This window comes from Typha angustifolia, chromosome 7, assembly GCF_048772165.1.
Source record: "Typha angustifolia cultivar Huaian chromosome 7, ASM4877216v1, whole genome shotgun sequence".
Taxonomy (NCBI): domain Eukaryota; kingdom Viridiplantae; phylum Streptophyta; class Magnoliopsida; order Poales; family Typhaceae; genus Typha; species Typha angustifolia.
This window is the reverse complement of record NC_133245.1, coordinates 1,426,031-1,447,514: the sequence shown is the minus strand read 5'-3', so window position 1 is coordinate 1,447,514 and position 21,484 is coordinate 1,426,031. Positions and strand designations below refer to the sequence as shown.

At 36.1% G+C, this 21,484-nt stretch overlaps 2 protein-coding genes across 7 annotated transcripts; one reads left to right on the top strand and one right to left on the bottom strand.

The window, feature by feature from the left end:
* Positions 1-133: 133 nt before the first annotated feature.
* On the bottom strand, positions 134-9,636 carry LOC140763287 (uncharacterized). Of its 3 annotated transcripts, none has more exons than XM_073101407.1 (16): positions 9,161-9,636; positions 8,512-8,640; positions 8,311-8,395; positions 7,452-7,554; positions 7,236-7,320; positions 6,008-6,094; positions 5,764-5,871; positions 5,112-5,548; positions 3,985-4,066; positions 3,059-3,235; positions 2,930-2,983; positions 2,278-2,370; positions 2,129-2,194; positions 1,627-1,673; positions 787-1,491; positions 134-582 (listed from the first exon to the last, which is right to left on the bottom strand). In XM_073101407.1, the coding sequence occupies exons 2-16, from the start codon at positions 8,626-8,628 to the stop codon at positions 198-200; spliced, it is 2,631 nt and encodes an 876-aa protein (XP_072957508.1). In that variant the 5' UTR covers positions 8,629-8,640; positions 9,161-9,636; the 3' UTR covers positions 134-197. The 3 variants fall into 3 exon arrangements, with proteins under 3 accessions (XP_072957508.1, XP_072957509.1, XP_072957510.1); XM_073101408.1 differs by having other exon boundaries at positions 9,214-9,636; XM_073101409.1 differs by lacking the exon at positions 134-582 and having other exon boundaries at positions 1,444-1,518.
* Positions 9,637-10,076: 440 nt separating this feature from the next.
* On the top strand, positions 10,077-20,908 carry LOC140761897 (major pollen allergen Ole e 10-like). 4 transcript variants are annotated; one of them, XM_073099419.1, is made up of 14 exons: positions 10,077-10,256; positions 10,373-10,530; positions 10,701-10,797; positions 11,003-11,113; positions 11,209-11,339; positions 11,604-11,796; positions 11,903-11,980; positions 12,628-12,714; positions 16,845-16,916; positions 17,006-18,359; positions 18,663-18,902; positions 18,982-19,015; positions 19,915-20,071; positions 20,739-20,908. In XM_073099419.1, exons 10-14 carry the CDS (start codon positions 18,308-18,310, stop codon positions 20,853-20,855), a joined length of 600 nt encoding a protein of 199 aa, XP_072955520.1. In that variant the 5' UTR covers positions 10,077-10,256; positions 10,373-10,530; positions 10,701-10,797; positions 11,003-11,113; positions 11,209-11,339; positions 11,604-11,796; positions 11,903-11,980; positions 12,628-12,714; positions 16,845-16,916; positions 17,006-18,307; the 3' UTR covers positions 20,856-20,908. The 4 variants fall into 4 exon arrangements, 3 of the variants coding, with proteins under 3 accessions (XP_072955520.1, XP_072955521.1, XP_072955522.1); XM_073099421.1 differs by lacking the exon at positions 20,739-20,908 and adding an exon at positions 20,154-20,710 and having other exon boundaries at positions 10,078-10,256; positions 16,845-18,359; XR_012104646.1 differs by lacking the exon at positions 20,739-20,908 and adding an exon at positions 20,316-20,706 and having other exon boundaries at positions 10,081-10,256; positions 16,845-18,359; positions 19,915-20,221.
* Positions 20,909-21,484: the final 576 nt, after the last annotated feature.

The window sequence follows — 21,484 nt, the reverse complement described above, 5'->3', positions numbered from 1 at the left end:
ACAACTGCTGCTCTAATTTCAGAAATTAATGAAAAGAACTCTACAACTCGATAACTAATATTATAACATTATCTACAACCGACAGAGATCAGATAGCCACAGATATTCACAAAATCAATACCTAAAACTGAACTAAGATAAATAGAAAGTTTATTTACTGTTACATTGAATAATATATATATACATAGCTGCTAGTTTTACACTGGGCAGATCGAGAGCAGAAACTCAGGCATGGATCTCTGTAATTGTATGCCACAAAAGGGGCATAATGGAAGAGAAGGCCCATGGATATTAAGGTATTCGTTCCCATCCTTAACGTCTAAAGGTGACTTTGACATGGTAAAGAATGCCAGAGGTGCCAGTTTGTCAATCCACCGTTGGCAACAGATGCAAAACCATAATGGCGCAGAGATAGAACACAACCGCATTGAAACGGCACACCTAGGTAACCTGTGGCTTTGTGTTGTGTTGTTCTCGATCTCGTGGCCTTTGCACCAGGCAACATCTGGCGAGTCAAACTGGACCAATGCAGAACAAAAGCTGCAGATTTCATTGGTCGCATATTCACACACAGAATTGATCCTGAGAGGAGGAAAGATAAGTAAGAACCAGAGGATAAGAGGAATAGGCAAGGATCAATAAAATTTAAACCAAAGAACCGATAGTAACAGCATCAAAGTATTCCTTTGCATTGAAGATACTGAATACTTGAGATTTGGAGAAAAATACTTCTAGAATTGTAAATTATGTTGCAACAGTCAGGATGGGAAAAAAAACAGTGATTACCTGCTTCCTAGTTCTCTAATTTCTGACCTGAGGACTTTAAGTCGATTGTCCACCACTTCATTGTTGAGCACTATCCAGTGCTCCATCTGTGCCACTCCAACTGGGAACCAGCACGTATCAACTGAAAACTCATTGGATAAACAAGCCACACGACTCAAAACAGTACTGAAAGTCAAGGCCACAAGCCTCTCTTGCTGCTTTCTTTCACTGTTGACGAGATACTTATTCCACGAATCAATCTCTTTATCATTGTTGTTGATCTCATTGAAATTATGCTGCCCCCAGTTATGTAACTCAGCAGTCATCTCAGTAGACATTAATCGCCTACAAATAATGTTGAGAAGATGTATTTTGCGAGAGCAGACCTTTGACAGCATACTCTGTACACGCAACAAAATCTTCTCAACAGAAACACTTGGTTGGTCATCCGAAAACCAACATGAGATCCACTTTGAAAGTAAATTCTCCACAAAGGTAGTAGAAGATTTCTTGAATGCTTGTAATGCAGTTATAACATCCCATAGGACAAGCATTTTATCTATGTCCTCATAGTTTTTGAGAGACCACAAAATGTTGGATTCCCAGCACAAGAAATCCCTCTCAGATAAAACTGAGGGTACGGTACCACAAGTCAAGTTCTTCTCTGGTGGAACTTCAAGGAGCTGCCCTCCAGTCCAGAAAAATTCAACCACTGCTTTCTGAGTCCTGCAAGTTGTGAATTAGAGGATTTAGCTGCAAAATGAAACATAAACATCTATCATATTATCAAGGAGTGGCACCTGACGGTCTTATGATATGTACTCCATCATAGTTTACATTCTTCTAAGAAACAAAAATCACCTGGCCTGATACATTTGATTCAAAAGGTTGGCATCAAAACTGCGGACCTGAAGTGAGGAAATACTATTAGATCATCCTTTTTAGATGCACATAATAATGTAAAATAGCCATAACTAAACCAAGACAAGGAAGAATTAGAAAAAACTGTGGCAAAGCTGCTGGACTCCACAAATTTTTTCGGAAGCCACCCTCACACTAATTGCTGTAGGAAATTCACCCGTTCCTCATACAACAACCATCAGTCCTACCCTCACACTAGTCAATCCACAAAGTTGACTCATATAGTTGGGAGCAAAGGTTTGGTGGCTGTGGTTGTCGTCAATCTACCTAACTTGAAACTAAGATGAATTTTCACATTGCAACCTTCGCCTGGTTGTTCTCTTATAGAAATCTACTGATCACTCATATTTCTTCCCAACGCAATAATAACATAAATGAATAAATAAATAAATAGAAGATGAAATTAATGATAAAATTGTAGGCGTTTCTGAGTCAAGTTTACCACGGCAACCATCAATTCTCCAGGGGCTAGTGCAAGACCAAAGCACTGATCAGATAATTGTGGGAGCTGCATATAAGTTTCATACTCCATAAGAAACTAGAAAAATAAAGCTGAAAATTCAAAGAAAAATGCGATGCATTCTGCCATACATTTGTCAAGTTCTTGAGCCCAGGAAAACTTGAAGGGAAAGGAACCTCTTTTACATGGATTCCATGCAAGATCCAACTATGGATAGAATTATCCTGTTGATAAAAAAAAAAAAAATTGAGTTCACTGAACAAGTCCTAAGAGAGATAAGTCAGAGTGAAGCTATGGAATGGACCAGCCTCATCAGTCCAAAATAGTGAAAGACAGTAAATCCTACTTTCTGTGGACTGTCATGGGAGCCAGACAATCCGTCTGCCATTTAAATTGTGATGATTTATGAATAGTTAGATAGTTAATGCATGTCAAGGGAAACTGATAATGCATGTAATGGCTTAACTTACACATAAACTTTGTCATACAATGGGTTAATTACAATGACGAACTTTGCCTAGAAAGATACATTTGTTGGCAAGCATCAAAAGAGCAACAGTATAACTACTAAGGAAGTATGTCAACATGACTGAAGTTTATAGATTGACTTCTCAAAAATCAACAGCTATAATTGCTCATAAATGACAGAAATTTAGAGCAAACTAGTCATTTGGAGAATGTCATATCTTATAGATGTTATATAATCACTTTTCTATAAGCACACAAGAAACCAACGGATATTGGTCAAAGACAAATAGCTCATAAGTATATAGGTTAAATGACCTGGCTGCAGCTGTACAAGCAACGGCCATCGAAAGCCCAAGCTAGACCTGTCACCTATAGTAGTATCAGAAAAATATTGACTACTACTTTAATATAATGACATGAAACTCTGTTAAGATGTAGATATACCACTTGGTCATGCGCATCATGGATACCAACACACTGAAAATTGTTGCTCAATATGTTACATTTCCATGTTTCAAGTGATCCAGACCCTCTTCCAATTGCCAAATGAACTTCATCTTGAACTTGAACTGGTATAACCATTGAAATTGTTGAAACTGGGGAAGAGGTGACAGTGTTGACCTATTCAAGAAAAAAGAAATTGAATAACATGTTGAATTCAGAGCTATTAGAAAAGGTCGCTTTAATGTCCTACCCATGTATACCTGAATACACACTGGATACTAATACTTGTCAAATCTGGCATGTAGATATATGCAGATACTTCCCATCAAATATGCACTTAAAATATTAATGCTATGGACACAGTAAAGATATTTCTTTTGATACTTTATGGCAGAGGCTGAGGTCGATGTCTTCAAGAATCAAGACAATGGGAACCATATGATGCTCTATAAAAATTTACATTTAAGAAGGACTTGGGTATTTTACTCCACTTGGAGGTCAGGGTGCTTGTTTCTTGATGGATGGTAAACTTAATCATTGGCACAAAGGTTGATGACACATGTAAGGTCAAATGCCATTGTCAAAATTATAAGTGTGGATGTGTTATAAATTATTGATTCTTGTTGATTACTCGAACTTGTTTATACTAAAAATAATAGGAGTTGCTTTCCAGTTATTATCATAGGTCACAGAAATGTCTTCTTTACTAAAACAGACAAAACAGCACCTGGCATATATTACATGCATAGTATTTGATTTTATTCCTATACCCATATCATATATTGTCCAATAGATCAAGGAATAATTGTATATACATAGCATATTAACAGTATTCCTTGTTCATGCCCATGCTACATGATCTGACCTTTCTGTCAACCCTTTCAGGCAAAATAGGAAGGAAAGAGCTAAAGACAGCAAAATGTTACCTCAAATAACAAGGAAAAGAACATTCCACTTGGCCTTGTAGATCGAATTAGTCCTTCAATATCTCCAATCCATACCTTCACACTGAAAATAAAGAACTGTTCATAGATCTTAATACATATGCCTTGACGTGAGTATTTAATGGAATATATTATATTTTCAATTAGCTATATAAAGGAGGACAACAAAGCTTTTGATTAATGTTGCTGCTCAATAATTGATCCCACTATTGAGATCACATGAATTTTTACCTCCTCTAAGAGCTCGATGATAGATCACTAGTAGAAAAGATACTATGTTTAAAATCATGAGAAGGCAACAGTCATAATCTTAGAAAGTCTAATCTCTTCCTGAACAACTTTGAATACCAAACTCACTTATTTCTTTTACAATATCTTTAAAGCTCAAGGAAATAACATAAACAACTGTCCTCACTAGAGACAAATGTACAATGTGTTTGCAAAATCAGTTTGGTAGAACGGTATCATGCCTTGACGCCCTCCAATGCTTTCATATTTTCTTGAATCCTTAACTCTTTAAGAACCAGGGGTAGTTTCGTTGGCAAACTAGATGTAAACCATCTAACTACCAGAAAAGATAGATAAAATTAAAACGTTCAAATGGAGAGGAAGACTAGGTCAAAGCAATTCTATTGAAATTATTGTTTCCCAAAAATAAATCATGTCGCACAAAATTAAGTCCTTAAGCTTCGATGGTTGCAAGGGTCAATGCAAAAACTACTAAGTGAACCAACATGACTAATTCATCTTTCAAATTTTAACCGCAGAAATCTTAACTAGAATGTGTCACTTAGCGTGCCAAGGAGATAGGTTTGTGCCTTGCATGGCTGCACCAAAGTGGTCATGGTGGAGCCATAGATGTGGCCTCTCCAGTCTCCAATAATAGGGTTATGCTCATGTGAATCTTACCCTCAACCCCACAAACATTGTGGAGTAAATGCCTTTAGCCACAGCCTAACTACTAATAGCAACCTCCTGTCTACATCTTGTGGTATACCCTAAGTGCATGTAGATGCATCACATTTGATAAGAGTAAACTACAAATTAGAAACCTAACCAATAAGAATGGAAGAAGAGCATAACTAATTAATAGTAAAAAGTAAAATCACCTCCCATCACAACTCCCAGTAGACAAAACTAATCGGGGCTTCGAAGAACTTGCATCAGAAATTCCCCAACTAATGGCAGTAATCCATGAATTATGAGCCTGGAGAAGTTCGACGAACATTGCATCAATGGGAACCCTACCATGCTCTATAGTGTAGCATTGGGGTGTACAGATTCTCCAAAAAGAAATATCACCAGACTTTGCTCCAACAGCCAGAATAGTACATTTGTTGGAGACATAAGGACTTCTTCCGTGTGATGGTAGTATCGGGGACCAAGTGACTATGAGGGATGATAAAACTGCACTTCGAGATGCATATTGGTTTGCTGTGATCAGAGGGTGAACATCATTTTTTCTATTTTTACTTGACCTTCCATCAGATATTGGTGAAAATCTTTGGCCATTCACCAAAAGATTTGAAGATCCAGCATCAACAACCTGCAATTATATAGTAACAAACTAAACAGACTATCTAGTAAAAAATTACTGTGTTAAGATTACATAATAATGTATTTTACAGCACAAAAAAAGAAGCTATTTTAGCTTCAGTCCCTTGAAGCATTGGGTGTAAAAAAAATCATTCCAGAACAAAAAAAATTAAACACCTCATGTGAAGAACCTAAATTCGACCAGGAGCATGGACTTAAAGAAACCTTTATGTTATTGCTACTAGAATTTGAACCAGATGCTGCAAGGTGTCCAGCTCTATCTGGAAGAACATTGCAGGAAATGTCAGCTATGCAATCTGCATTGACTTGCTTCTGAAATAAGAGAAAACAATTTTCCAAGGTAAAATGGGAAAAGACAAAAGGAAGTTCAGGAGCTAAATACTTTTCTCTGAAATCATTAAATGTAGTAGTGCTTAATTTATATCAAAGAATCTGTTACAGAACTCACATGTGGAACCAATGCCAAAGAAGCATTAAGTTCTCCAAATTTAGTAGTTTGAAGATGCTCATAAAGCAGGATGGAGATGTCTGCAACCTACAACAGATAAGAGAATGATGAGGCATACAAGATAAGCAGAAAATGTTTTAACTTTCTCATGAAAATAATCATCCTAAAGAAGGACATCAAAATTGTGCCATCCATATTAAGAATGATTGGAGTATAAAACATGAAATATGGCAAAAGATATGAAGCCACAAGAGAGTAAAAAAAAGAAGAAAGCAGTGAATTAAACTATAAAGTAACTTCAAGATGTGAAAATCAATAATCTCAGCTGACAGCAGATAGCCCGGGCAGTAACTAGATGTACCTCATTTCTTAAATTGCCCAACATAAGTAAAGCAGCTCCCATAATGAAAGAATGGAACTTCAGCCACAGAGCAGGAAAGTCAACTGCTATACAAATCCTTCCCTTGGTAAGGAAAATCAAGACTACTACTAGCAATGGTAGGAAAGCCATCAACAATATAGGATCCAAGAATTCCATGTCTTCATCTAATACGACACAGTACACACAAACCCCTTGACAAGGACGAACTATATCTCATCTAATGGCAGTAAGCTACATCCTTACTAACAATTATAGGCTTTTCATTAGGGAGATGCTTTCCACCTAGCTTAGGCAAATAAAACAAGCTGCCTACTAAGATTCCATGTCTTCATCTAATACTACACAGTACATACAAACCCCTTGACATGGACGAACTATTATCTCATCTAATGGCAGTAAGCTAGGTCCTTACTAACAATTATAGGCTTTCTTTAGGAGATGCTTTCCACCTTGCTTAGGCAAATAAAACAAGCTGCCTACTAAGACCATCAACATTTGTTTAGAAAAGAATTCTGATCATCTCTAAATGTGGGGTTGTGCTTATTGAATACTTCCTCTGCCTTTTTCCCATAATATAGTCCTGTAAATTGTTCCCTAAGTTCTTTCACTATTTCCCATAATGAAACCTTCATCATAGTTCCAGACATTCTGCAAACAATAAGGCATGTTGGTTTTTTTTTGGAAGGCGATATGGAGGCTGCCTGGACAGAGGAAAGCGATCCAGTTCATTTGGATAGCTGTCTTGAACAGTGTTCCAGTTGCAAGGTGCCACTGTATACATTTTGTCAATATATAGAATTCCTCATGTCATACAAGTTTACTCACAATTTAATACATTATGCCTACCTCAACCCACTCAGCATGAAATTCACAATATGGAGCACGATACAGCTTCACGTGACCATCAGTAGTGCACACTGCCAGCAAACATCTGAAGGCCAATTACAAATACACAGAGCTTAGGTTATTGGGGCCTACAAAAAACATTTCTACATCGAGGATTTATAGGGATCAAAAAATTGCAGGAAAAAGATATAATCATATAAACAAAATGATATATACCCTGAATTAGGAGCAAATCCTGGTTGAGACCATGAAATTGACCGCACACAAGGACGGACATCACGTGATAAACAAGTAGGCATTAAATATGGACCAAGAAGATCTGCAAAAGTTCCAACAAACCTTCATATCAAGCAAAGATGATTGAATACATGAAAGATAACATAGTTATTAATTTTCATATTGCAAGAACAAACATGTTGCAACAATTTACCCGATGCATACTCAAGAAAGCATCAATCTTACAATCAACTCTAAACTCATATTCCCACACGAATATGGAAGTATAAATATATTCTCTTCCAGATATATTTAAAATATACTGATTCTGGAGTTTCAAATCTAATATATTGGCTCCCTTCTAGTGACTTGCCTGTTTGTGTTTGATTTGTAAAGTTAAAACTCCACAATTTTTTTATATCCAAGTTTACATATATCCTTGTCCCAGCTCGTTAATTTTGTATTTCAATCACTTTACTCAACAAAACTTTCTGGCCCCTCATGCAATGTTCATAGTACTGAAAAGAAAAACCGACAACTGTAAAAACAGATTAAGGATTTTGTGCTATCCATTGTTCTTTGTATAAAGTAGTCCATAGTTCATTCCACTAGAGCTTATACTTCGAAGCTTTAACCACATTCAATAGCTGATTAACATTTTCCAAATCTGAGAGTATAGTTCCATCCTATTTGAGCAAAGCAGTAGGTCATTGTTCCTATCTATGATGTTATGGCCTAACACTGGTTCCATACCATAAAAGGTATGTGTATAATGTATAGAAAAAATAATAATATAAATGAGTTGACAATACATAATTATAAACCAGAAAAAAATGAAAAGACTGAAAGAAAACACCACCTTCTCTGTCCACTACTCCTATAGGAAATGGCTTATTAGGATGAAGTGTAATCAGTCCTCGAGGACCCACGAGAAAAGCTGGATTCTGGTAGAAGCACAAAAGGGTTTACTTGATAAATAACAATTTAAGAGATTAGACACCATTTCCAAGAACATAGAAAAATATACTATGTAATCACAAGGATAGCATCGTGCAGATACCAATATAGTGATGAGATGGCCTGAAGCAATAGCCACCAAGTTTTCATTCGACCAAGAAATGGAGTTTGGATACGAAGGAGAAGCAACTAATGGTGCTGCCTGGTAATGTGAAGCCATAGCACTTGAACCCTGTCATATCAATTAGAGTGAGGACGAGGGTCAGGAAACAATCGAATCATGACTAAAAGGAACCACAATTCAAACTGTACTCAAAAACAAAAATAAACGTGAAGAAGAATTTCAAAAGCACAACAATTATCTGAACAACAGCCCACCAATATCTATATCCAAATTTATGCACTAGATACAGAAATCGGTACTAAAAAAATGGCAAAAATATGAAGTCATATTTGGCCCAAACAAGTATCTATATTAATCGTACATAACAAAAGAATATAAAACTAAAATTACATAACAAAAGAATAACAAAAGATGTTGCGCATATACAAGTACTACGGTCTGTAATGCGAATACTTAACGGATATGAATCAAACCGAGAAACCCTTATTTAGAGGCCCGCGAGGAAGCCTGCACTCCAACCCAACTGATGCTAAACCATTAATGAAGTCCATACGAAAATTACTCAGGAGGCAACACATTAAAACTCAAGTAGAAAAACATCCGATCATTAAACAGTGCAATCACTTACTATAGCTAATTATAATAAGTTAAACTTGCTGCCTTCGCAAACGAGCAATCAACCTCGCCCAATTAGCTAAAAGCCGGTTCCTTTCCGCTTCAAAGCTCCGTCCCTCTTCTCCTTTTCTTCGTTGTGCGGTCCAGCTCCGGATAGGGTTTCACTTCTCTTGAAAGTAGCTCAAGAGAGCACCATTGGCGACCAAGAAGAAAGGGGAGGACGAGGAGGATGTTTAAGATTTGAGGTTTAGTCTAAGGGTTAATTATAGGATAGATTAGGCCTAAATCCCGAACCCTATACGGATTGGGCTCGGCCTGCGTAAGTAGGGGTGGGTGCACATGGCCGGGCCGGGCCGGTTTGGGTTCCGGAGTTTGCCTAGCCTAGAACCGGGGGAAGGAATGGCCGTCGCCGGCCAGGGCGGGGAGGCGGAGGCGGAGGCGGAGGCGAGAGGACGAATAGGAGCGGCGGAGGTGGAAGAGGGGATTGGCGGGAGGGTGAGCAGGGAGAACGAGAACGAGAATGAAGACAAAGGTCTTTTGTTTGGACGGATCAGCCCACGGGCCGGGCCTACATGCCGTTTCGGGCCCAAAAATAGTTGGGAGCCCATAGGTTTGAACTCCAATTCTTAATAAAATTATAAAAAATATTATTTAATAATTTAGTTACTCGATTTAGTCGATGACTCGATAATGTGATCGACTTCGAGAAATAACTCAACGATGTGATAATATAGAGCAGATTTAGATAGCGTTTGGCTCAAAGCAATTATTCAACCCAAGTTCTTTAAAATCTAAATTAGACAACTTAATATATTTATTAAAAAAACATAATTTTCTTTTGCCTAACCCATATTTGCATTCCAAGTCACTAATGATAAAAGAAAAAACATAGATTTTATTACAGTTAACGAAGCTCATAGCATTAGGACATTGCAGCTCACTTCCCAAGAACAGAACTCTTCAGAAAGCCAGATAAATAAAGAATAATGTTGGTGAAAAATTAATAATCATCACTTCCATCTCTTTCTCACTGCATCTCCTTCATCTTTCTACTGTAATGGCAGCTCCACTGTACGTTGTGCTCTTGTTAGCAATGTTCGGTGGACCAAGTAAGCTCTATAATGTCATGTCCATCTTTTTTAGCTTCTTAATTTTTGCAGAGATATAGATTGAATGTGATGATGTCTTAGATCAAAATAGTAATCAATCTGTTTTAACGGACTAGGTTGTAAGAGATAACACCAGTCTTACCCTCATCTCCTCTTTCCTTTCCCCCGTTGCTGTCCACGAAGAGGTCGACACCTGTTTATCTAAGGCGTGATTCTATTCAGGCATATCTGGTTGAGGAATTGAGCCCGAACTCGAATTCGAGTAGAGTAGACGGTATGCCTTCCTCTCTCGGTTTTTGAATCTTGTGGTTGATTTCGTTTGATCTCTTTCTCGTATAACTCTTGTTTGGGGATTTGTCAGTAATATCTGCTTTCTTGCATCGATCCTCTTTCATATGAGATTGTTTTAGGTCGATTATATTGAAGTTTATTGTGTTCGCACAGATAATTACATTGGAAGTTCTTGTTGAAGATTCTCTTATTCTCCGGGATAGTCATCAGTTGTCGACGGCACTAACTAGTTTGGGTGATTTTTATTCTAGTATGTCGTTCTTTCTTCTATGTTCTATGTCAAGTCTGCGTTTTATATTTCTGAAAGGTGATTGGTATGATTATGATAAATTGTTTTTGATATTTGTGGATTTATCCTCCCTTCATGCCGTCTCTTTCTCCTATTTGCTATTCAGTATTGTATTTTTATCCTACCTTTCTCTCCTCTCCTACAACATATCGGTATTATTTTGCAGAGTAAACAGTAATGGCAAGCGATAGCTATTTAAAGACATGGGTCTCGGATAAGCTGATGTGTCTCATGGGCTACTCCAAAAGTGTGGTCGTACAGTGTGTTATTCGTTTGGGTAGGTTTTAAAATTTACACTGTCTGTTGTAAATGAGAACTTCGCTCCAGGAGGTCAGTTAATATTTTTGTTAAAACATGTGACCTTTCCTGTAGCCAAGGAATCTTCTTCACCTGGTGAACTGGTGAGCAAGGTTGGAGAGTTTGGAATTTCTTCATCTGCAGATACTTGCTCATTTGCTGAAGAGTTATATGCGAAGGTTCCACATAAGCAATCCGGTTTGAGTGTATGCTCTCACTGCACAAAACTTCATTTCTCGTATTGTTTCTAGTTATGTTTGAGACCCCACTGAAAGAATTAGATAAATAAGTATATTCGGCTTGTAAATAATATTTTGAGTCACCTTCAATTTTAATTGTGAATAATATTTAAAGAAACTGAATTATTCTGATTGTGAATAATGTTTGAGTCACCTTCAGTTTTAATTGTGAATAATGTTTAAAGAAACTGGATATCCTTGTTTACATGGTTGTATCTTTGCTATCCATAGTTACCAGAAAGTGGAAAAGGAAGCAGCTCAACTTGCAAAGAAACAAAGGAGTTATAGGCTATTGGATGCTGGTGATAATGGTGGTGGTGATCAAGTAACAACTAATACTACAACTTCTCATCAAGAAAAAGTAAAATCTCACCAAAAGCGTTTTAGGAGAAAGAGCAAAACTCAGGACAATGAAGAAGATGAGGCATACTGTTTTACCTTTTCTCATTTTATGTTTCTTATGGTTTGATATCAGGCTAACAACTCTCACAATAGTTCCTTACTTCTGTTTTGACTGGACAATATTGCAGGAAGTGGCAACAGAAGAGAGTGAGCGACATGTTCAGAGGCATATGTTAGGCATGGACGACAAGGAGGATGATTTCGAGGTACAATGTAAATTACTTTTCTTTTGAAAAAATAATGTTTGAATGGAGTGATACTCCTTAAGGTTATTTTAGAAATGCTTTTATTTTGGTCAGAAGTACTTGTAAGAAGAAAAGAGTATCATCTGAGATCATTAGCCTGGTAGGTTGATATTACATGGACGGTTGGATTATGTGGTTATAATGGGCCAACTTAATAAAGGAGAGGTTTGTATTTGCTCTAGCAGAAAGTCTAGTGTAGCTAGAGGAAAAGGTGTTATACATATGGAGGGAAGGTGGCAGAAGTTTAAAGGAAGGGATTTATATTAGAAAGTAGAAACTAGATTATATTAGAGAGAAAAAGGTGCTACAAATATGGGGGGGAGAAGGATAATAGTAATTTTGCACATGATACTTGACATCTTTCTATGGATTATACTTTACATTTCGGATTATGATTTTGAATTGGGCTCAAATTCTTTATTAGGTTCATGCAGCATATATCTATATACTGTGAACCTAGTTCGAGTTATGGAATGTTTGAACCTCCTTTATACTTAGTTATTTTGTTGACTTAGTAACCTGCAGGAAACTAATATCTGCTCTTTGTTGGACGTTCAACTGAAAATTAGTAATTGATAAATTTAAATTGTGTTCATTGCTTTTTTTAGTCAGAAGAATCCAGGATGAAAGATCAAGAGGAAAGTTCTCAGTTGGAGAGGAACATCAGGGAAAGAGATGCAGCTAGAACTCAAAAGGTATTAGATTTCATACTTTTTAAATTGTGTATTCTGGTCAGATGAAGAAAAAGAAAATGAGGATGATTCATCCATTACAAAGATATAATATATTAGGCAACAGAAATATTAAAAGATAAAGATTTTGCTGTCATTAAACAGATTTTAATGCAACCAAATAAATTCATAGTTTGATTTTTCTGAAAGTTTGTAAGATTCTTTGCTGAACATAGTCTGGATACTTTATCATGTGACTACATAGACATTTTACTTCTTCTGGTTAAATGTTTAAGGCATATGATATAATGTATAGTATAATGGATGCATGCTTGTTTCTTTCATCTTTTTCTAATTCTTTTCCTGATTTACTATTCATCATTTTGTTTATATATTTGTTTTTTTTTGGTATTGTTGACGGAACCCAAGTTAACAGATGAGGAGGGAATGGCCCTTGGAGTTTCTTAGTCTGCTATTTCTTTATCTTCTGTAGGATGCTATCTGATTTTTTGTTATTCATTACAGAGGAGCTCATTCAAAGATCCGTAGCATTTGAAAAAGATGATAGTTCAGATCTGAGTTTCCTATCTTCTCAATTTGATCTTGATGCAACTTTTCTGCATCATTCTATTATTATTTCTTCCAAACAAGTGATAAAATTTGATCAGACCATAGTAACTGAATGATTAATAACAGAGTAGTCATAGGTGGAGTGAGTTAACTTGGTCAAAGGAAGTTGGAATTACTTTTATGTTTTGTGTATAATTATGAACATATATGTGTTTTATCTATGAATTGAGATAGGATACTTTTCCAAGTATATAGGCCTTCAAAATCTCAATCTTAAATATATATTTTGAAGATCCATGCCATTAACATTATTGACAACACCACATGTATGGAAACCAAAAATATTGTTTAGGATTCATCTTTTTATAGGCTCAAACAGTTTCCAAATATGAAATCTGATGGCAGATAAAAGACAAGAGGTTTTTTTTATTATTTATGGTTTACAATAGATTTAGGCCTTTTCTTTGAAGTTTGGATGTCTTATTTCTTTGAATACTATAACAAGTAAGATCCTTGTAGAACAAATAGTATGAAGTATAAAAACTCCCAACACATACAGATGTTGTCAATCTCTATAGAATTTTAATAAATTGTGAAAAGAAGGTCAATTATGTAACATTAAAAAAAAAGAAAAAAAGAGAGGGTGGCATGTGCTACACTATTCCACTTCCTTCTCCCTTTCAGAGACGGAAGGAAATGAAATCCTCCCGGCAATTTCATTAGGGATAGATTTTGTAAACCCTAATAACTCTTCCCTTATAAAAGTCGAGGCTTATTTCTCCCCCAAGGAGGTGGTAGTCATCTCCTTATTCCCTTTAGCTTTCCTTCCCTTCATCATTAAAGTTGCCGTTGTTGAGGTGGTGTCGTTGAAGCGTTGCCGCAGTAAATTATCCTCACCAAATGAGCCGTCAGTGAGTTCTCCCCCACCCCACAAATTTGATTAAAGATTAATGGGTTAGATTTTTAATACCTAATTTTGGTGTTCACAGCATCAACTACAAAATATGTCGGTCGACAATTTCAGGTCGCCACTACTCTAATATTAGAAGCTTAGGCGTTGCTGGCCTTGTATCGGAAATGCTTCCCTTTGGAGCCTTAGTGGTTCAAATCGCCGTCGGTCATGATTAGGATCTTTCGCACCACTAGTAATCATGGTTAATCTAGACTCTCCTTGTTCGGCTTGTTGAGGCTGCGTGGAAAACGTGAGTGTGGTCAACGGACTGACAACGACTGAGATAGTCGGCAATCTCTCTCTCTCCCTCTCTTACATACTTGTCTTTCTCTCTTGTTGATCTTCTCGAGAAAGAAGTTTGGGCTTGAGCTCATATTCATGGTCTAATTTTGAATCCAACCCAACCTGAATTAATAAGTGGTGGGCTACAAGTTAGCTCGCAACTTAGCCCATAAATATTAGTTGGTTGGTCCTTGGCCCAACCCTATTAATAGGAATGTGTGGGCTATGGGCCGGCCGCAGCTCAGCCCAACCCTTACATACTTGTCTCTCTTACATACTTGTCTTTCTGGGCTTAAATTAGTCAATTTTAATAATTTAATTGGTTTTAAATTCAGAAAATTTTGGTTGTTGTTAAAATAAGAGTTTATTTATAGATAAAGGTGAAGATTTGCACTCATATTTATAGATGGGACTTACATATTTATCTTCTCATATTTTTTTCTATAATATTATTATATTGTCTTCACATTTTGTGTATTATTATTAGTTTCATGATTTATTATATTTCGTGCCATATATAATTTCATAAAATCGTGCAAGTAGCTAATATATACTGGTCATGAGTAGCTTGCTTGGTATGAGTTATAAGTAGGTAGACTTTGAGAACTAACCTAAGATAGATATTCTTCGTGCATCTTCTTGTGATGACTCAAGTTTATCTTAAAGTCTAGGGGAACAAATTTCTAATCAGCCTACAATTCATTTAGGTGACTCTGGTAGGATTAGGGAATAGTCCCAAGCTAAACTAGGAGTCTCTCTAAGGTGACCTTAATCACTCTCCACGGTTAGTGAAAAATGTAGATTTCGTTTATCACATAGTGACACTAATCAGATCAGTCAGGAGAAAAGACTTATAAGCCATCTTAAAGTGATTTCTAGCAGTATTTTTAATGGTGGATGTGTTGGCTACCATGGCTGGGCGGCACACTGATTGCCTTGCTAAGAAGAATGGAGAGTAATCACTATTCAGATAGGTCATGGGAATATGGAAGGGGAAACGAGGGGTAATAATGGAATTGGAGAAGGTGTTATACGGGGAGATGATTTTACTACTCGAAGTACAAGGACTATCTAGCATGCAAGCTATTCGCCACTTAGTTATCCTCTTTCGTTCAATTTCTCCCCTTTTTACATACAAACTTACAAAGAAGCCCCTAAATATTTGTTCATACAACTAGATGAGTATATAATGTATATTATATATATATATATATATATATATATTTTATATTAAAAATGCTAGATTGTCTTGTCACCCGCCTCTCGCTTAGGCGTTAGGCTAACGCCTAAGAAGTGATCGCCCACCACCTACAGCTACCTTTTAAAACATTGATTTCTAGTCAATGTGGATCCACAGGCATAGTCTCAAACTAAGATAGTTGGCAATATTATTGAGAAAACTTATATAATGAAATTAAGCATGTTGTTAGCTTATTAATCGTGCTATCATAACTTATGCTTATTATCCATATTACGAGCATTCTATTGTTATTAATTATTAAGCTTTGGTTAAGATTTTATATTAGATACAGTACAATTTTTTTTTTCTAGTTGAGTGGATTCACTCACTAAGCTAAAGTAGTTAGATCATTAAACTCTTTTAACATTTTAGATGTTAGTCAGCGTGGCGAATGAACGTGTGCATCCGAACTCTACTTTTACTTAGAATTTTGGCCTTTATACTTTTAGCTATAGTAGTGGTCTTTAGTTTCAAATTAAAAAGCTAAATATTGTTTTAGTGATATTTAGAAGACATTGATTATATAATTAAGGTAATTTATGTATTTGAAAGTTTTCGAAATGGAGTTATTAAATAAATTTTGAGTTTTATTATATTATGAATAGTTAATTAAGGCTTTGTGTATCCCAAGCTTAATAGGATATATGGCAATGAGTTAAAGAATCTCTATGGAAAAAATGGTATATTATAGGATTCGAAGCTTTAACCAACTATACGATATAATATTTATACATTTATTTTAGTCTATATATATGTAGTATCATCTCATATATTACATAGTGAGCATATTCGAGCTGAGCTCTAGCGCGACTTTAGTTTGACTCAACTCGATTAACCTTTCGAGCTAAAAAATTCAGCTCTAAATGAGCCGACCTCACGAGTCTCGCGAGCTAGCGTGTTTTTATTGACAGCCTGTACATACTAATCAAGTTGGCTTGCGAGTTTTTTTGACAACCTGTACATACTTATCAAGGTAAAAGATTTGGTATGTCAGAAAGCCTAATAGAACTTAGTATTGTCAGTCTGTTTGGTATATTAGATGTAAATATGTATATCGTTGATAAAACTACTGATCAAGTTATTTCTAAATCCGGATGTTCTCAATTTTAGGGATGTTATTATTGATCATGAGTATATCTTTGAGGGCGTGAAGTTGACTGAAGCAGAGGAACAAGAACTCAGGTAATTTATGTGTCACAATTTTTCTTCATACATGTTAATAGATTCATTGTGATGGCAGGTTTCCAAAGAGTGTCTTTCTGTTGTGGCAGCTGGATCAAAAAGTTTGCCTCGTGGAGAAGGACTCTCTGCATTGAAGTGAGTCAACTTGAACGAAACCACCGAATGCCAGATGACAGCACATTTTCTTGGCATGTTATCAAGTGCAGATGCTGTATAGATTTATTCACTACACACGAGGAGGAGTTTTCTTCCTTCCACTTTTTTCTTTTTTTGTTTGTGAAATTTACATGTCTCATTGTAAAAGTTTCTGTAGTACAGCAATCGAATTATTAATTTGAATAGCCATGAGCAACAAGCCTCCAGAAGTTTGGTTGACTTTACTAACAGAAAAAAAAAAAAACTAAAAGGACGTCCTCGTCCTCAGAGACTGGCTGATGAGATCTATTGTTTAATGAGAAAACCTCCTGCTTAGATGAGGTCTTACAATGTGATTATTTGGTGGAAGAAAAGACTTGGAGGAATGGAAGGATCTTTAGACATATTCGTGGCAGAAACCAATTTTTTAGAGTATCTATGGAGAAGCTGGGAGCTCTGCTTTCCTTCCAAATGCAGCTGGAAATCACTCTACTTGTAACTCGTAGTTATGCATATTATGTACGTTTCTGAATAATCATAGTACAAAAGTTTAATCTAAATGAGCTCCTTTCTTTTGTTGGAGACATGCCTGGTGAGTGGTACTTGTCACATTTTGATTCAAGATTTAATACTGGAACTACAGAACATCTTGTAGATTTTTTTTCCGGTCCATGTCTTGCCAAATTTCCTTACCCTGGACCCAGTCTTGTTCATAACAATTGCAATAAATTTCTTCCAGGTTGATGCATAAATTTTCTAGAGCTGGAGGAAGGAGTCGCCGACGGCGGCCAGGGCGGGCAGGTGGAGGCGGGATGACGAATAGGAGCGACTGAGGTGGAAGAGGAGATTGGCGGGGAGGGTGAGGAGGGAGGAGGAGGAGGAGAACGAGAAAGAAGATGAAAGTTTCGGTTTGGACGGATCAGCCCTCGGGCCGGTCCGACGAGCCAGGCCCAAAATGAATGTCTGGGAGCCTATTATGTGCTGCCAAGTACCCCCGGTCGCAACAAATCCCTGCATTTGAGTTGGACGGGATCAGGTTTCCAAGATCTGGTTTAGTCTAGATCTCCTCTTAATCCCATTACTTAACACATGGATTTTATTACTGTTAATGGAACTCACAGCATGAGGACATTGCAGCTCACTTCCCGAGGACAGAACTCTTCAGAAAGCCAGATAAATAAAGAATAGAGTTGGTGAAAATTAATAAAAACATCACTTCCATCCTTCACTGCATTTCCTTCCATCTTTCTTCAGTAATGGCAGCTCTACTGTATGTTGTGCTCATGTTAGCCATGTTTGGTGGATCAGGTAAGCTCTACGTCCTACCCATCTTCTTTTTTTCAAATAAGACATATAGATTGAATGTTATGATGCCTTAGATCAAGTAGTAAGCAACTTGCTTTAACTCACTCACTCTTCCTATTTGTTGGCTTCTATAAAATGTAGATTGTCTGAAGTTATTTGATAGTGACATAGAGAAAGTATTTCTATAAAGACCCAATGATCTATGGGGCATGTTTGTAGCATTGAACCCCTTTTCTTTTCTTGTCTTTTATATTGAAATTTTGACTAGTTCGGTGGATTAACTGAGTTGTTCCTTTGTTGTCGAAGATGCTGCTTGGTGTGTGTGTAGGTCTGATCAGAGTGACACTGCTCTGCAAAAGACATTAGACTATGCTTGTGGAGCTGGAGCTGACTGCAGCCCTCTTCTCCAGAATGGGGCTTGCTATAATCCCAACACTGTGAAAGCCCACTGCTCTTATGCTGCTAATAGCTACTATCAGAGGAAAGGGCGAGTTCAAGGGTCTTGTGACTTTGGAGGCACTGCCACTGCCACTTCAACAGATCCAAGTTAGTCTTAAAAATTTCCTGCTCTGGTAGCTTAGATGCATATTGAGATAAAACTTAACTTTGATCTCTTTGTTTTCAGGCAGTGGTGGTTGCACATACCCTGCAACTTCCAGGTATATTTATTTGATTTGGCTGGCTTTGAAAATATTTCAATTATCACCGAAATTATTATGTTCTTTCAAGAATGTTTATGTTGTTTAAATCTAAGTAATTATGATTAGAAAACAACTTAGATCTAAAAAAAGATTATTTTACTCTTGCATGAATTACTAACATAGTTTAAAAACTATCTAATATTATATCCAATACTATAGTACAATGAAGTATATCTCATTTCATGCGAGTTAAAAAATTTTGATAAATATTTACACTCTAAACTTTTAAAAGGGGATGTATTTAGTCATTTATATGTGCTTATTAACTTTAAGAATAATCTGCTACAAATATTCTATTAAAATTTAACCATAATGACAATTCTAAAAAAGTCAAAAGATTTTAATGGCAATTCTGATTTAAAAAAATGTAGTAGCAATTATGATATTTTTGGAAGTTTTCAATAGCAATCAATTAAAAGTCCTTTTTTTTTTTTTTTTTTTTTGTTCCATGCTCTTCAAACAACTTCTTCTCCACTTTCTTTTCATTTGCTCTTTTTCCTTCTGGCTGCACTTCCTAACACTTGTAGCTTACTCATTCATTTGGAATGCTGCAGTAGGGATCAGATCTCACTAGAAGGGAATACTGAGCCACTTTGGGATTTATCTCTCTTCATCTGTTTAATAGCTGCATTAACCTGGTGGCCTTAGAGATGTATTTATTGAGTTCAGAATAACATCTTAAAGTTTTTTAGGCTTGTTTTCATTCTTTGGGATTTTCTGTATCACAAAATCTCAAAGCCTTTTGTTTTCACTAATTTTTAAATAATTATATATATACTTGAGCTAATTGCGTTAGCTTTGGATCCTTTTCCTTTTGTTCTCCTTTGCTTATTTCTTTCTTTTTTCTTTGGATCCAGTCCTGCAGGTACAAGTACCCCAACAACCACAAACACTCCAGGTTCAACAACACCCAGTACCTTCAGTCCACCCACTGGAACATTCCTTGGAGGATTAAGCCCCTCAGGAGGCAGCATAACTGATAACAGTGATGGTGGCTTTCTTCCAGAGGCAAAGGTGGTTCTTTATCTTTTTATTGTCTTGTTCTCACTGGCGGCTTTCTTGAGAGGTTGAACGATATACAATCATTAAAATCCAGATCTTTGTGACGTGAGGTTACCCGACTGGTTTGTGATCAGAGAGTTGGCAATGATTCTATTTTATTAGGTAGTATGGCCTATGGAATGCAAGGATTGTTATCGAATTCTCTCACTTTTTGGGGCTTTGTTTCGCTATTTCTAATTTTCTCTTCTATATGTAGGGAAACGGTAGCTGATTGAGTTCAGCGTTTCATTTCTCTGTTTGGATTAATATGTTGTCACTGATGAGTAATGACTCTTCGTTGTCCTCTAGATTGTACTGTTGTTTTCATTTGATATTTTCGACTAATATAAACACAATTATGTCTTTATTGACTCCTTTGTTTTAAAACTGGTAAATAGGTCAAGTTTTCATGGAACAATGGAAGATTGGAAAAATAAACAAAAGTGATGCTGAATCTTACAGGTTTCAGCTGAATGAAGTAGTTATCCATTCGAAAGATAAATACAATAAAAAAAACATGGAGCTTCTTATAAATATATATACATTTATGTCTACTTATTGTAGATCTAGATGTATGATTATTTTATCCTCATGAACTAATCACATGTTCTTCTATTTATTTTTCGTTACCTTGAATTAGCGGCAGAGCATTTGGTCTTTCATCAAAGCTTTCTTCTTGCCAGTAAGGATGTGGAACAATACAATCAGAGATGATTCAGAAGACATGTTCAGATCTCATTCAGTTCAAGAAGGATAAGCCCATTCAGAAAAGAACTGAATCAAAACTGATGCTGAAGTGTTAATGCAGAATAATTAAGGGAAACATTTTATGACATGAACTAATCTTTTCAAGAATTCATGGAATATTGTGGAGACTCAGCGACCCTATTTATATGGTTGCTCCTTCTTCTTTTTCTCTCATTTTTCTTCGGAAAAAAAGAAGTTTTCTGCTCCCTTCTTTGATGAAACATAGGATCGATCAAGTTGATGAAATCTATAATATATATACCTTATAGAAAAAAAAAAGAATTCAATTTAATTCAGTTGGTAAAAGTATGTGAAATTGTGTTTATTTTTCAATTCCTTCATTCATTTCTTTTTTGGAGGAGAAAAAAAGAAGATAAGACTGAATTCAATCCGATCCTATAATTATATACTCAAGAACTCTAAAAAACCAAATTCTCCTACATTGACTTTTGAGCATTACAATTTTGTGCATTAAAAATAAATTATAGGAGAATGACAGCTCAAACATTTTATTGGATTTTAAATACATATAAAGAAAAAACCATATTTATCATTCCAAAATTTGAATAATATCATTGATATTTGTCAATATTAAATAGCTAAATCTTAAAAAGAGTATGTGGGCCAAAAGAGAAAGGC

What these genes read in the sequence shown, in the direction of transcription:
- LOC140763287 (XM_073101407.1), bottom strand. Translation starts at nt 8,628, where the DNA reads ATGGCTTCACATTACCAGGCAGCACCATTAGTTGCTTCTCCTTCGTAT. An exon ending in AGGAGTAGTGGACAGAGAAG is followed by an intron (nt 7,555 to 8,310) that starts GTGGTGTTTTCT and finishes GAACTTTTGCAG; the next exon opens with ATCTTCTTGGTCCATATTTA. An exon ending in ATGATGCGCATGACCAAGTG is followed by an intron (nt 2,984 to 3,058) that starts GTATATCTACAT and finishes ATACTACTATAG; the next exon opens with GTGACAGGTCTAGCTTGGGC.
- LOC140761897 (XM_073099420.1), top strand. Translation starts at nt 18,308, where the DNA reads ATGGCAGCTCTACTGTATGTTGTGCTCATGTTAGCCATGTTTGGTGGA. An exon ending in ACATACCCTGCAACTTCCAG is followed by an intron (nt 19,016 to 19,914) that starts GTATATTTATTT and finishes CTTTGGATCCAG; the next exon opens with TCCTGCAGGTACAAGTACCC. An exon ending in GCTTTCTTCCAGAGGCAAAG is followed by an intron (nt 20,072 to 20,738) that starts GTGGTTCTTTAT and finishes ACCTTGAATTAG; the next exon opens with CGGCAGAGCATTTGGTCTTT.